This window comes from Arvicola amphibius, chromosome 9 (assembly GCF_903992535.2).
Source record: "Arvicola amphibius chromosome 9, mArvAmp1.2, whole genome shotgun sequence".
In the NCBI taxonomy this organism is placed as follows: Eukaryota; Metazoa; Chordata; class Mammalia; order Rodentia; family Cricetidae; genus Arvicola; species Arvicola amphibius.
In genome coordinates this window covers 109,204,308-109,217,472 of record NC_052055.2, presented here as the reverse complement: position 1 = coordinate 109,217,472, position 13,165 = coordinate 109,204,308, and the positions used below count along the sequence as shown (strand labels likewise).

Sequence of the window (13,165 nt, the reverse complement as noted above, 5' to 3'; positions counted from 1 at the left end):
CATTTCAGTTAGGCTGGCCGGTAGGACCCACCTGTTTAGACAGGTTTACAGATACCGACTTTATAGGCCCGCGTGGTCATGACTGGCTTTTGCGTGGTGCTGGAGACTCCAATGTCAGGTTCTTTCACTTGCACAGAAAGTGCTATTAGTGTCTAGCTCATCTCCACAGCCCCCATGTTCTCTCCATACAATAACGCTGTACTAAGTTTTCAAATCTGGGAATGCAAGTCCTCCCAACAACTTCTTTCTTTATTTTCAAGATGAGTGGTGTCTTGACAGACAGGTGTATACATAGAAATAAATAGATACATGCATTCAGACATATATGTGTACATACATATACATGTGTAATGTATATATTTATATTATGTTATATGCATATATAACAGATCACATAAATAATATTACATACATATAATCTATATACATGTAATTTATATATAGATACTTACATGTCAGATTTTAGACAGATATCTATATTATCTGTATTTAAAAATATGGATATTTTAAAATACAGATGAAATATACAGTTGGAAGAAAAATGTGGTAGGGAATTTCACAGCCTCAATGCTCCTATGTTAATTATTGGGGTTTTTTTTGTACTAACAAGACTGAAACACTGCTTTATATCCATTCATATAGCTCTAAAAAGACAAAAAAAAAACCAAGTAGAGAGATCAGAACCACCCTTAATTGCTGGGGGAAATCGAACAAGTACTCACTTTAGTATCCAGGTAACCCAAAACCCAAAACCCACCTGACCTGCTGGCAACGCTGCTACATGTATCCTGGAGGGAAAATCGAAGCGTGAATCCCTGAGAAACTTTCACCCAGATGTCGATAGCGGCTACTGATCTGTCCCGGCTGCACCTTGCTTCGGTTTGTTCATGAGAGCGTCTCAACGTTGAGGGTCTCCACAACTGACCCTCTCACAGAATCGCGATCCTCGCAGTGACAGATGGAAGACCTAACGGGGAACGCAAGCACTGGGTTGGTGGTCCCCAGAGGAGGTGTATGTGGTGTGAGGGGAGGGAAAAGGTAGCAGACTTTGTCTTCAATTTGGAGACTGGTTCACCTAACAATAGTTCTGTTTCTTCCTCTATAAGAACTTGGTCATGATAACCGCAGGGTGGATTGGGTCTTAGCGGTAGAAACTCTTGGTAAATCAAGAGAGAGCCGACTTTAACTAAGTTCAAGTCTGAGAGGACATCTTTACCGGGGTCACTAGTAAATAAATAGATGCATAAATTAAACTCTGAAAGAAAAAAAAAAGCTGCCAGCGTTATTTTGGACTGGGACAAATTATGTCTCTATGCCCAGAACTTGGAACCTGATGTGCCCCATTGGCTCTTTCTATTTTCTTCTTCAGATACTTATACTATTCTTATACTAAGAATGAATGACTTGCAGTAGGTTAAAGGTCAACCTGTTTGGGGGCTAAAGAGAGGGCTCAGCAGTTAAGAGCACTTGTTTTTCTTCGATAAGAAAGACCCTAGCTAGGTTCCCAGCAGCCATATTGGACAGCTCACAGCTGCCTATAACTTCAGCTCCAGGAAATCCAATGTCCTCTTCTGGCCTCTGCAGGTATCTAGACACAGGTGCAAATACGCATACAGACACATAAATTAAGATTAAAAAAAAAAACCTTTTTATTCAAAGCTAACCTGTTTGAAGTGGGCCAGATTGGAGGCAGGTCACGCAGGCCCCTAGGGTCACACCTCACAGGGGCTTAGAACCCAGTCAATGCATGTGATCGCCCAGTGCGTGTACTTATTGTATAATCCCTGTCTTGTATGACATTTAGATTTGGCTGAGATGAGACATATGTAAATGAGATGCAAAATTCTCAAGATGAAATTCAAAGAGGCTCCTGAATGTGGCTTGTTGTTCAGTGGCCTTTTGGGAGGACCAAGGAGGTGGAGCTGGCTGGCTCCCCAGTGGGTTCATTTGCTACTTAAAGTGATGTCTGCATTTGGTTTGAATTTAGCTTCGTGTTGTTTTCTTTCTTGAGAGCTGAAGCAATGTCAAGGGTAAAAGCTGATATTCACTCAGCGATGCATAATTTTATGTTTGTGTGTCTGTTTAAGCTATGTCTTTGGATACAGCTGGCTAAAACCCTGGGTTGTGCAGTTAAAATGGCCTTTGTTTCCATTTGCGACCATATACAGATGTATTTACCCCCACGTGTTCTTTTGCCTTTTTTCCCCTCCTTTTTTCGCTCTCTCTTTTTAAGTTTTCCAGTCATGTTTTTGTTGCCTACCCTAGGAAGATCTGTTTTTCCATTTATCAAAACAAATGGCAAGCTAGGGACCATTTAAAGTCGTTTTCTTAGTTAATAAAGCCAATCTCCTTGTTCTGTTATGTTAAAAGTACATTATCTTTTTATTGCCAGTTCTGTGGGGGCAGGTCTGTTTTCTGTCTTAGCAATCTCAGGCTGCCCCCACTCACTCACTGTGTGGAGAATTAGAAAACGGCTAAGGGCAGAGTGGCTGACTTTACAGTACCAGCCATTCTCAAAATAACCACAACAGTACAATCCTGATGTCCCATTGACGTCACACCGTGTTTTCACGAAATAGTTTGGGGCCTTTTCATTTCTATTCCTGATAGCATCTTGCTCTCGCTCCTTTTAATCAGGCATTTAATTTGTTTTTGTTATTAATATTTTCCACTACATGTCCTGGCCTGCCTCCAGTAAAACAGCTTTGATGGGGGCGGGGGGGGGGGCATTAAAAAACCCCAATCATCTTTCTCTCTCAGCCTCGGTTTCATTGCGAATGTGTTTTCTCTTTTTGATGTGTCTAAACTACCAGAGCTAACTCTGAGGCCTCGGGAGAGATTTGGGACTACAGCAAGGGCAGCACACGTTGACACACAACCACAACCAGGAATTGATAAAGTTGATGAACGACTTTGGAATTTTAAACAGTGCAACCAATTTGGGCCATTTAGTCACATACCCTGCCTGCATTTTTCCCTTTTACAAATGTCTTTTCTGTATAATGCCTTGTAATTAGAACAGGAAGTCATTGAGTAACTGTAAGATGAATAAGAGCACTTAACACTGAAAGGAAAATTACCTTCCGAGAAATTATATTCTCCCCCCCCCCCCCCGCTCCCCCCACCCCGCATGTTACAATGTTGGTAATGATAGTAACAGCTGTAGCTACTCTTATCTGTAGAATTTTTGTGCTGGGGTTTTCTGAAAATTTTTTTTTTAAAAATCATTTTCAATAATAATCAAAGATGAATGGACAGAAGATAGGAAATGCCTAATTATGACAGATATTCTGTGTCACAACAGAACAGCAATTAAATGGGAACGGTGTAATTGTCAGGAGCAGAAAGAGCTGGAAGCTTGCCAGGTACATAAAGTTGAGGCTGGGCTTTCAGCTGGTTGCTAGGAGCAGGCGAAAAAGTATAAAGGTTTGAGGAAGCAATGCCTGATGTGGGAGGTGACAGAAGGTGGCCTAGATCCCCGGGCAAGCCCTTCCTACTGACGGGATTTTTGCTTACATTGTTTCAAAAGTAGACAGTCGGCTTTATAACGCCAGCAAATTCATCAGTGGCTTGGGGAGGGGAAGAAGAGAGGAAATTGTGGGTTGTCTGTTGGTGTGGGGGACATTGTGTTTCAAACGCAGCCTCCATGCAGATTTGGAGTCTCTTAAGTGAAAAAAAATCTTTAAATGTTTGTTTCTGTTGGCATCCAGACGCATTTGCCCTAATACGATTAAGAGAACGAAAGGGCGAAATATTTGGCAGAATTTTCAGCTGAGGTAATTAGCTACAGGAAAGGACACGCATATTTTTCTCCACCAAGCTCTGTAAAATCCTGGTGTGAAGGATTTTATGAAGGTTTTGTTTTGTTTTGTTTTTGTTTTTCAGGTTTACTGATGTTAGAAGTAGGTGATGGTGACTTTTTTTTTTTTCTGGTAAACATATAGTGTGTAATGTTTCCCAAACAGACCCCCAACCCTGCCAGGAGGATGAAATTATGCTTCTGTAACGTTGTGTAAGAGATGAAAGCAAATTTCTCCTCCAGAATAGACGTTTTCAACCTCCTGCACATTTGGCCACCATTAACTATTTGAAAAAAAAAAAAAAAAAAAAAAAAAAAAACAGCATTATGGATATTTGAGAGTCAACGCTCCGGTAATTTATTGTGCTTGCCATTTCACGCATCTCTTTATACAAAGACAATTTGAGCAACTGGCAGAATGAATGCTTGCCCCACCCCCACCCTCCCACCACCACCCCCCCACCCTCGCCCCCCCCACCCCACTCCATGAGAGCCTTGGTGTACAGTTACTGTTTGACAAGTCAGGGTGGAGTCTCAGATTATAATTACAGTTTCTCTGTGGAATTGTATTTTGGACTTTGAAAAATATAAAAAATAAGTGAAAAAATTGACACGGAGAGAGGTTAACAAAACGTGTAATTAGGATATAAGCAGGGGATTAGAGCCATTTCGGTGGAGCATTACAAGCCGTGTACTTTAGGTATTAACTTTTAATAGGCAAAGTTCTCTTTGTTGAAGTTGAAACAAGGTTTAGTCATTCTGGGTTTCTTATTCCCTTTGAATATTTCATTTAAAAATAAGCACATTCGCATTTTTCTTGGTGGGGAGGGGGGGACTAAGGAAGTGGGATGACGTTTTAAGAGACTATCATGACTGTTGTTTACAATATCAGTCTTGAGTACCAGCAATTTTTTTTTTTTTGCTGATCATTTTCAACTGACTGAAATCAAATAAAAAGTATATACAACTCAAGAAACTAGGGTGTTCTAGAAAAAGTACTCTGTAGGGCTAGTTCCTTAGTTTCTTTTCTGATGTGGGTGTGGTTGAAAGAAAATCATTGTTCCGGGAACGCTCTGTTTGTCTTTTGCTAAACAAATGTGCGATTTATCCATTCTTTGTTCATTCTCAGATTTATCTGCTAGACCTCTTGTGAAACAGAAACAGGGAAACTGCAGACCATTTACTGCTGGCCCTTGCTTCATGTATCAGAGTATTTATGAGCAAAAGAAAGGAGAAAGGGGGAATGGGTTAGCTGCAGGATCTCCGTAAGAATTCTTGAAGGGACTGTTTGCTTTTATTTGTTTCTCATTGTACTGTTGCAAAATCAAGTGCGCCAGCCCAGCCGCTGAACAGTTTAATATTCTTATGGCTGTGTCAGAAGGAAGCTGATTTAATGTATAGGCTTAGGAAGCCGTTAAGGGATCATAGGACTCAAGATCTGCAAGACTCGTTAATACAGTCTTCGTGTGTCTTCTTTCCACGCTGCCTCCTCTTTCCTACCTGGCTGCCTTTATTAACTTCTATAAGGATCTGAGGGTCTCCTGGACTTTCTATGGCTTTATAAATATGAAAAGCAGTTCCTCTGGGAATGTCTACTTCCAAAGTTGGAAATTTGTCCGCATCCAAACAATGCCAAAATTCTGGTCCAAATGGGTGGTTCTGTCCATAAGCAATGGAGTTTAGCATAATTTTTGTTTTGGCTTCACCAAAGGTTGCCACATTAGACCAGACCCCAGCTGTGCCTTTGGCCTCCTGGTGTAGAAAGACTTTAATGAGGGAATGGGGGAGCCAGACTAGTAGGCAGGCAGATGTAAGATTCAGGCTTCTTCCATCTCATTGGGTAGGAAGTGGTTACGTAAAAGTCACCATAATTTCAGTGTTTACAGTGAGCATTACAGGCCCTCAAGTCATACCCTTGGATTATTAACCCAGTGGAATTATTAAGCAGAGTAGAATAATTCTGGCTCATAGGTGGGTGGAGTCTCAGGTTTTACCTGGCCAAAGCTTACCGTCTTCATTAACACTATAAATTAGTTACTAGTAATAATCTGAAGCATTTTGACATACTGCAGAGTTAGTCAAGCAAGAGTCAAAAGATTAAAAGTCGGTTTAGAGTCTTCTCCTGCCACTTCCTATGTCACGGAGACCCATGCCTAGTCACTTTGGTAACAAGTCCAGTTTTGTCACCACTATATTGGGGAATAGTCACAAATTGCAACATTGTTTATAGGGTCTTCATGAGGAGCAATAAGTTTCATTATTTAAAAATTTTCCTAAATTGTAATATTTCACTCTCTGTACTAGAAATAGCATTAAAGCTCTCTCTGTTCTTGAGCACACCAACTGTGCCTGGTCCTTTGTGGTTTTGATGAAAATCTTGTCTCTGTTAGTTTTTTTTTTAATTTGGTATCTTCTATGATACCTACCAACAACCACAAAAAAAGAAGCAGAAGCAGATGAACTTAGCCCTGGATTTTATTCTAAGCACTAGTAGATTGGAGAAGAGAAATAAAAATAAACACAATAAACACACATATCTGACTCGTATATATTTATGTGTATATGTATATATATATGATGACTTTATGTTAATATATGTGCACTTGTATGTTGGTACCATATAATTTAACAACATATGTCATACACAATGTACTATATTATAGTATAGTAAGGTATACATGCATAATGTACATTTTAAGTACACAGCATATATTATGTATAAGTCATAAATACATATATAGCATATAAGTATAAATCATTTAAGTATTATGTATACTACAACTGTGCTTTAACACACGTATTTTAAAACTTTAAGTAAGTCACTTAAGACTATGCAAAAAAGAAATTCAGAGTCAGAATTACTTCCTTGGAAGTGCAGAGTGCAAAAACTAGGCCGAGTGTTTGTTGCAAATATAAAATAAACTCTTGTTTACCAATCTAGGAGAACCTGAGCCAATCATTTTGGATGGCACCCTGAGTCCAACCCTTTTCAGGCACCCCATGAGATCTTGGACAGCAGTTCAAGGACACCCCTGATCAATGTTGTTCCCAGATACAGTGGGCGTCCTTAGGACACCTTTCCTTGTGGACATGCTTGTGCTCTTTCAATAATTATGAGAAGTCAAAAACTGTGAGGGGGCAGAATAGGTGTTGGGGGCTAGGATGAGATCCAGAAAACAAAGGGGAGGCCATGTTTAGACATTGAAGCTTGCCAGAAAGATAACTCTATCCCAAACAGCGAATCATGAAAAATTACTCAAAGAGTTGGGTGGTGGTGGCGCATGCCTTTAGCCCCAGCACCTGGGAGGCAGAGGCAGGCAGATCTCTGTGAGATAAAGGCCAATCTGGTCTAGAGTGTGATTTCCAGGACAGTTGGGGCTAGACACGCACAAAAGAGAAACCCTTTCTTGAAAAACAAACAACAGAAAAAGTACTCAAAGAAAACCGGGAGACTGAGGGATAGAACAGCAGGGAAGTGGACTCTCCACCCAAGAGGCATCTCCCAAGACACCAACTCAGAAGCAACTGTTTCTTCAGCTTCCTTCCCCTGGAAAGCACAGTGTCTTCCATACTTCTCAAACTGGTATGAGTTTCTTGTCTTCACGGAAAACCAAAGGCACTCCCTACCAGACTAGACTGAGGGATCATAAGGTATTTACACAGGGTTGTCTGTCCAGAAAAGTGGAAGGGGGGCTGCACATGCCCAGTCGAGTGAGCTCTGGCAGTTTCTGGTTGTTTTCTCTCGAATTCACATCTAACAAATAAGGTGTAAAGATATAAATCAGGTTTGGTACCAATGGTGCACGGAGGCCACTCCTTGGCATAGCACAAAGATATTGTGGGCTTCTGGCAGTATTTGGTGAGTACTTCCATTATAATTTCCCAGGCTTTAGTTTATCAGTAACAAATGAATCTATAAATGTGGAGTTTGAACTCAGCGTCTTAGTCTACTGTAGGAATCACGATGTGCTGTCCTGGCCCACCTGTCTGCATCTCGGGGCTAGTTTTCATTGGTAGACTTCTCTTCCGTGTCAACACACTGCCTTCTAAGTGTGCTAGCTGCTAAAGCAGCTGCCCACAAACCAGGCAGGAGTCTGAGAAGGGTAAGGTCTTTGAAGACATCATGCTAGAAGCAGCTGAGCACCTCTGCCTGCGGAGGAGCCTCCAGCCTGAAGAGCTAAGTGAATGTAATTAGAGATACAGCTGCTAGCCAGCCTCCTAGCTGCAAAGGTCACGTGCGCACCTTGCCCCAGTCCTGGTTCCGTTCCATAGTTACATTCTATCCCAATTCATCTCCCACTGGTTACCAGATGGCCACAATAAAGTCAGTATCCTTAACAACTGTTTCACGCAGTTCTCTGCAGTACAGTAAGGGCTCCAAATAGCACGTGTTTTCCCATTGGACGTACAAATGACAAGTCTGGGAACGGCTGAGCAGCATGCTGATGGTGTGGGTCAGGAAACCCAAGTTCAGCTTGGCATGGCTGCAGGTAACAGACTACCAAAGGGGTTGCTTGCCATTTCTCGAGCTTGAAACGAACGAAGGATTTCTCTGTGATGAATCTGGGTTATGCAACTATTCCCAAAACATAGTGGGCTAGCACTAGGCATCATGAGCATTTAAGAGGAAGATTTGCGGCATTTTCTGAAAGGATCTGAGTTAAGATGGTCCTGTTGGGACTGTCTCTCGAGGATGTTTGGGGGAGCCTGTCAGCATGATTCTCTGGGATGTGCCAGTTACCAGGTGGATATGAGAAACATTAAAAGATGGGGGGTACGGATGTGAGGGGAGGTGGAGAAGAAAGTGGTATCAATCAAGTTGGGTAAACCATGCCGTCCTAACAAGTGATCCCCCGAACTGTGTCCTTAGAAACAACTTTTTCTATCATTTCTGCTGTTTGCATCCATTTTGGATCAGCCAGGGTCTCTGCTCCATGTTGTTTTAACTCCAAGACCCAGACTGGCAGAGGGTCTGTTGTCTGAATGTTACAGATGGCAAGAACAAAGACAAAGGGACACAGTGGTCCATGGCACCCTGGCTCTAAAGCAGATACTACTTCTGTCACATTTCATTGGCCAAAAACAAGTCCAGGGCCTCCTGGACTAAGGGTGGGAAGTACAGCCTTTCTCTGGGCCCATAAAGAGAATACAGAATATTTATTGAGCCCCAGAACAGGTGGCAATGCTCCTTAGATCTATGGATCCTTCTCTAGGATCCAAACATTTTTGTCAACCCCAAGCACATGTGTGTGCGCACACATACAAAATGTATGTGTAATAATTGTTAAAAAAAAAAAAAAAACCTCATCAACGTTTCCCTATCATGGCAACACCGATGACAAAAAGAAATACATTGAAATCTCTGGGAGGAGGTTTTTAGTTTGACTGCCCTCAAAAAACTGAAGCATCGCATAATATGTATGCCCATGGGGCCACAAAATGGTTATACTCAGGATGGCCTCAGGCTTTGAGGATGGGGAGCTGGCTGGGGAGGGGGATTCTGGAAGATTCTGGCATTGCCAGACCATGGTAAAGACGAGCTCTTTGCTGAAGAAGACATCTCTATCCCAACACACAAGTGACCATTGAAATTAAGTTGCGGCTGTGGCAGCTCTCTTTGTTGGTGGGAAGAGGGTAATGGACCTGTTTTCTTTTCTGTCTAGGGGAAGATGAGGAAGAAAGCAATGTGATTGTGCTCAGCTACCCTCAGTACTGCCGGTACCGGTCCATGCTTAAGCGGATCCAGGATAAGCCATCATCCATCCTCACGGACCAGTTTGCATTAGCCCTGGGGGGCATCGCAATGGTCAGCAGAAACCCCCAGATCCTGTACTGCCGGGATACCTTTGATCATCCTACTCTCATAGAGAACGAGAGTATATGTGATGAGTTCGGTGAGTGTTTGTTTTTTACTCTACTTGATACTCGTTTTTCAGTTCACGCCATGCATGAGCGGTGGTGCCGGGAGGCAGGGCTTGCCTTCGCCACCTTACTCCACCCAGACCCCATGTTATTGCAGCACAAAGTGTCCTCACGTTCCTGGTAGTGACCGTTCAGTTCACCACGGGTGAAAGATGATTGTCTTGTGTTCGCTGTTCAATATATAACTGGGAGGGGCTTGGTGGGTCTCGAAGGTAGACTTTGAGATTGGACGCTTTCATGTTCTTCCTTAGACGGCTTAGGTTATTTAAATATTGGTGTTTAAATTTTCTAATTTCCTAAGGTGCTACAAGAAGGCATAAATTACAACTGCTCAATACTATAAGGTAGAGATGAAAGATCGATGGAATGTTAGATAGATAGGTACGCACATACATACATACATACATACATGCATACATACATGAAGTGTAGATGTGCCCTGTCCTTTAAATTCTCACTCACATGTCCAATCCTGGCCTAGCTAACTTGTCACGTGTCTTCGCGGCAAAGGGCCTGTCAGACGCTATATCTGATCTTTGGAGACCTTGCATTGTGCACTGCCAGTGAAGGCAAGCTAAGACATTCTCTTCATCTATCTTGCCTTCAGTGTCCATTGGCTGAAGATATTGCATCATGCCCATGGCTCTCCATCGATTGGGTGTTCCTATGCATACAGAGGCATGGATACTCTTTGCTTCTCTTGGAATCACCTTCATAGATGATATGATGGTACCCTGTTCATCAGGAGAGCCAAGGAGGAAAAGAGGTTGAGACATGCACGCATACATAGACTTCCTTCAAGCCAGTGCCCTCCCTGATCCTGTTGACTTACATTGTCCCCAAGGATGCCTCATTTGCAGAATATTCAAATCCACATTGTCCCAATTAGCTCTAAGATACCTCTCCATGGTTTTGCAAGTCTACCATAGCCTCTCCAATTTGACAGTGTGTGCCTTCGGGAACTCTTAGGCCGCTACAAAGGATGCGTGAACTGCAGAGGATCGAGGGTGAAGGGATGGGATCTGGTGGCCTGAGGAGGCCAAAATGGAGAAGTGGGAAGATCTAAGCTCACCGGAGCCCAAAGGTAGTGACTATGTGCGAGTGGTGAGGGCGTGTCACGTGGTCTGTGTGTGCGTTAGATTTTCGCTCTACACAGAAGTCTATAGTGTCATATTTTTCGTAGTCAAATAGCTTTTTCATTAAAGTAGATCAGTGTATCCAATACAATTATCAAATACCCTTTTCTCTCAGATGAGCATTTACAGATCCTCCCTCTTCATTATTTGAGAGGAAAAAAAAGTCACCCACACTCCTTGCTGCCAAGCCCTGTGCCCTACCAGCTGATCAAAAAGTCTCTAAAGTCCTAACACTGAATAAAGCGGAGAGAATGTTTTCCCTACTTAAAAGTATTCAAAGTTAGTCTTTAACAATGTAACATAATGAAAAAAATGTTTTAACCTTTTTGGCTAATTTATGAATTATTAGTCACTGAGTTTCAAAGCCATTCTGTCTAGAGTTGGAAAATAGAAGTTCCTACCCAACAATGACCAGTGGTTGTTGGAGCATCCCTGAAGGAATTTTAAATGGCCGTGCAAACATGAGCATCTCCGTGAATGAGCTCCTGAACTTTTTTTTGGCATACCTCACTTTTAATTCTGCCTTTCTTCTCCAGCCTCTGGAAGGAGACAATTTCTCTTGGAATAAATAAAGGCTCTTTAGTGAGCTTCCAGCAGGCGAGTTCAGTCATGAGCTAGATCATCGTCAGTGCTTAGTTTGGCCCTCAGAGGGTTTACTCATCTGGCAGTAGCCCCTGCTCACACGTAAGCCATGCTGCTCGTCTTGACTCCATTTGAGCACTTTTCCCATATGTGGCCCCCACATACTTAGGTGAGCATCTAAGTTTCCAGATGGCGACTCTTTAACCCTCCCAACTGGTCATATGTGAAATTGACATGTTTAAAGCACTTGTTAAAAACGTAGGATCGGGATTCTCCAACCAACTAACAGTTGATACAGCATCAATTTAATTAGCGACTAGCGTTGAACAAACGTTCCTGAGACTGAAGCGCCTCTGTCAGGTCACCCAGAGTGCCAGGGGGCTCACAGATGCCCTGTCTATGCTGCATCTATTCTGTGCCACTCATTCAGTGACTTCAGTGATTGGTCAAATATAATTCAAGTAACAGTATGCCTCGGCTATAAAAATCAGACTTTATTAGCCACACCACAGGGTGGATGAATTGTGGAGCGGATGGCAAAGAATTTACAGTATTTGACAACTCCATCAATTATTTGAATTATTCCAAAATGGCCATAAAATCCCTCCTTCTTTCTTCTCCAAAGGGCAGTGACTCATTTTGTATGAGCGATGATATTTGGTTTATTAACGAACTGATACATTGCTTTTCTTCTATGGTATGAGCTACAGAAGGGGTACAGAAAAAAAAAAGAAAGAAAATATGGTCCTTGTTTGTTTTGAGGATTAAGAATCTAAATAGGGAAGACAGGATTAACACACCTGGAAGCCTAATGGTGTTACAAAGAAAATCAATGATGGCTGTCACGGGAAACAACTGGGGTAGGAATTCAGCAGTGGTTTGGGGTAGGACTGAATGCTTGGGGTGAAAGGTCAAGGAAAGCCTTGCAATAGCATCAGAACTCGGTCTTTGGTATTTTTTTTCTTCTGTGTGTGGCTGCATGCTTGTATGTAGGGGTACGTGTGCACACGTAGAAGCCAGCAGACAAACTTGGGCGTCATTTCTGAAACTCCCGCCACCTTTTTGTTTGAGACAGGGTCTCTCATTGGTATGGAATGTTCCCCGGTAGGTTAGGCTAGCTAGGAGGCAAGCTCCAGGGATTGTCCTGTCTCTACCTCCCCAGGACTGGGCTTACAAGCATAGGCTACTATTCTGGATACTGCATTGCAGTGTGTGTCTGCCAACTGAGCCATCTCCCTAGCCTTTTCTTGGTCTGGTTTAAAAAGATAGAGGTCCACACTTTAGAAACCTGTTAGAAAAAAAAATATGTAGATTGTTGACAATCCAATCATCAAGTCTCTCTTGGCTGGGGTCTACCATTGCTCTCTTAAGTTGTGTTCCTAGTCAACCTTAGGGTGTGTCATAAGAAGATATGAATATGGGAGCTGGTAGCCAGGCTGGAAAGAAGCCAGACAGTGACTTTGAAGCAAAAATGAGCTCTTTTGGACTGAGATGAGCCCACCTTTTCTCTGGCTCACTAACATGGCTTATGCATGTGTAACCAAAATACATCTCTGAAGTGAACCTTCGCTTTGGGGCACAGCCTTCTCCACTGCCAGGCAGCTTTGCCCCCTCCTCGCTGGTCTCATGCTGTCCACCGAATAACAGCTTTAATTGAACAATAAAAGTAAACCTTTTAAATCTACAACCGGTCCCTATAAATAAATTCTCTGTGGAATTTTTATGA

At 42.4% G+C, this 13,165-nt stretch overlaps 1 protein-coding gene across 1 annotated transcript in view; it reads left to right on the top strand.

Annotated features, from left to right (window-relative positions):
* Arid5b (AT-rich interaction domain 5B) overlaps positions 1-13,165 on the top strand; it is a 175,670-nt gene that overhangs the window by 78,753 nt on the left and 83,752 nt on the right. The window contains 1 exon segment of the mRNA XM_038342229.1: positions 9,463-9,693. Coding sequence (XP_038198157.1) covers positions 9,463-9,693 — 231 coding nt within the window.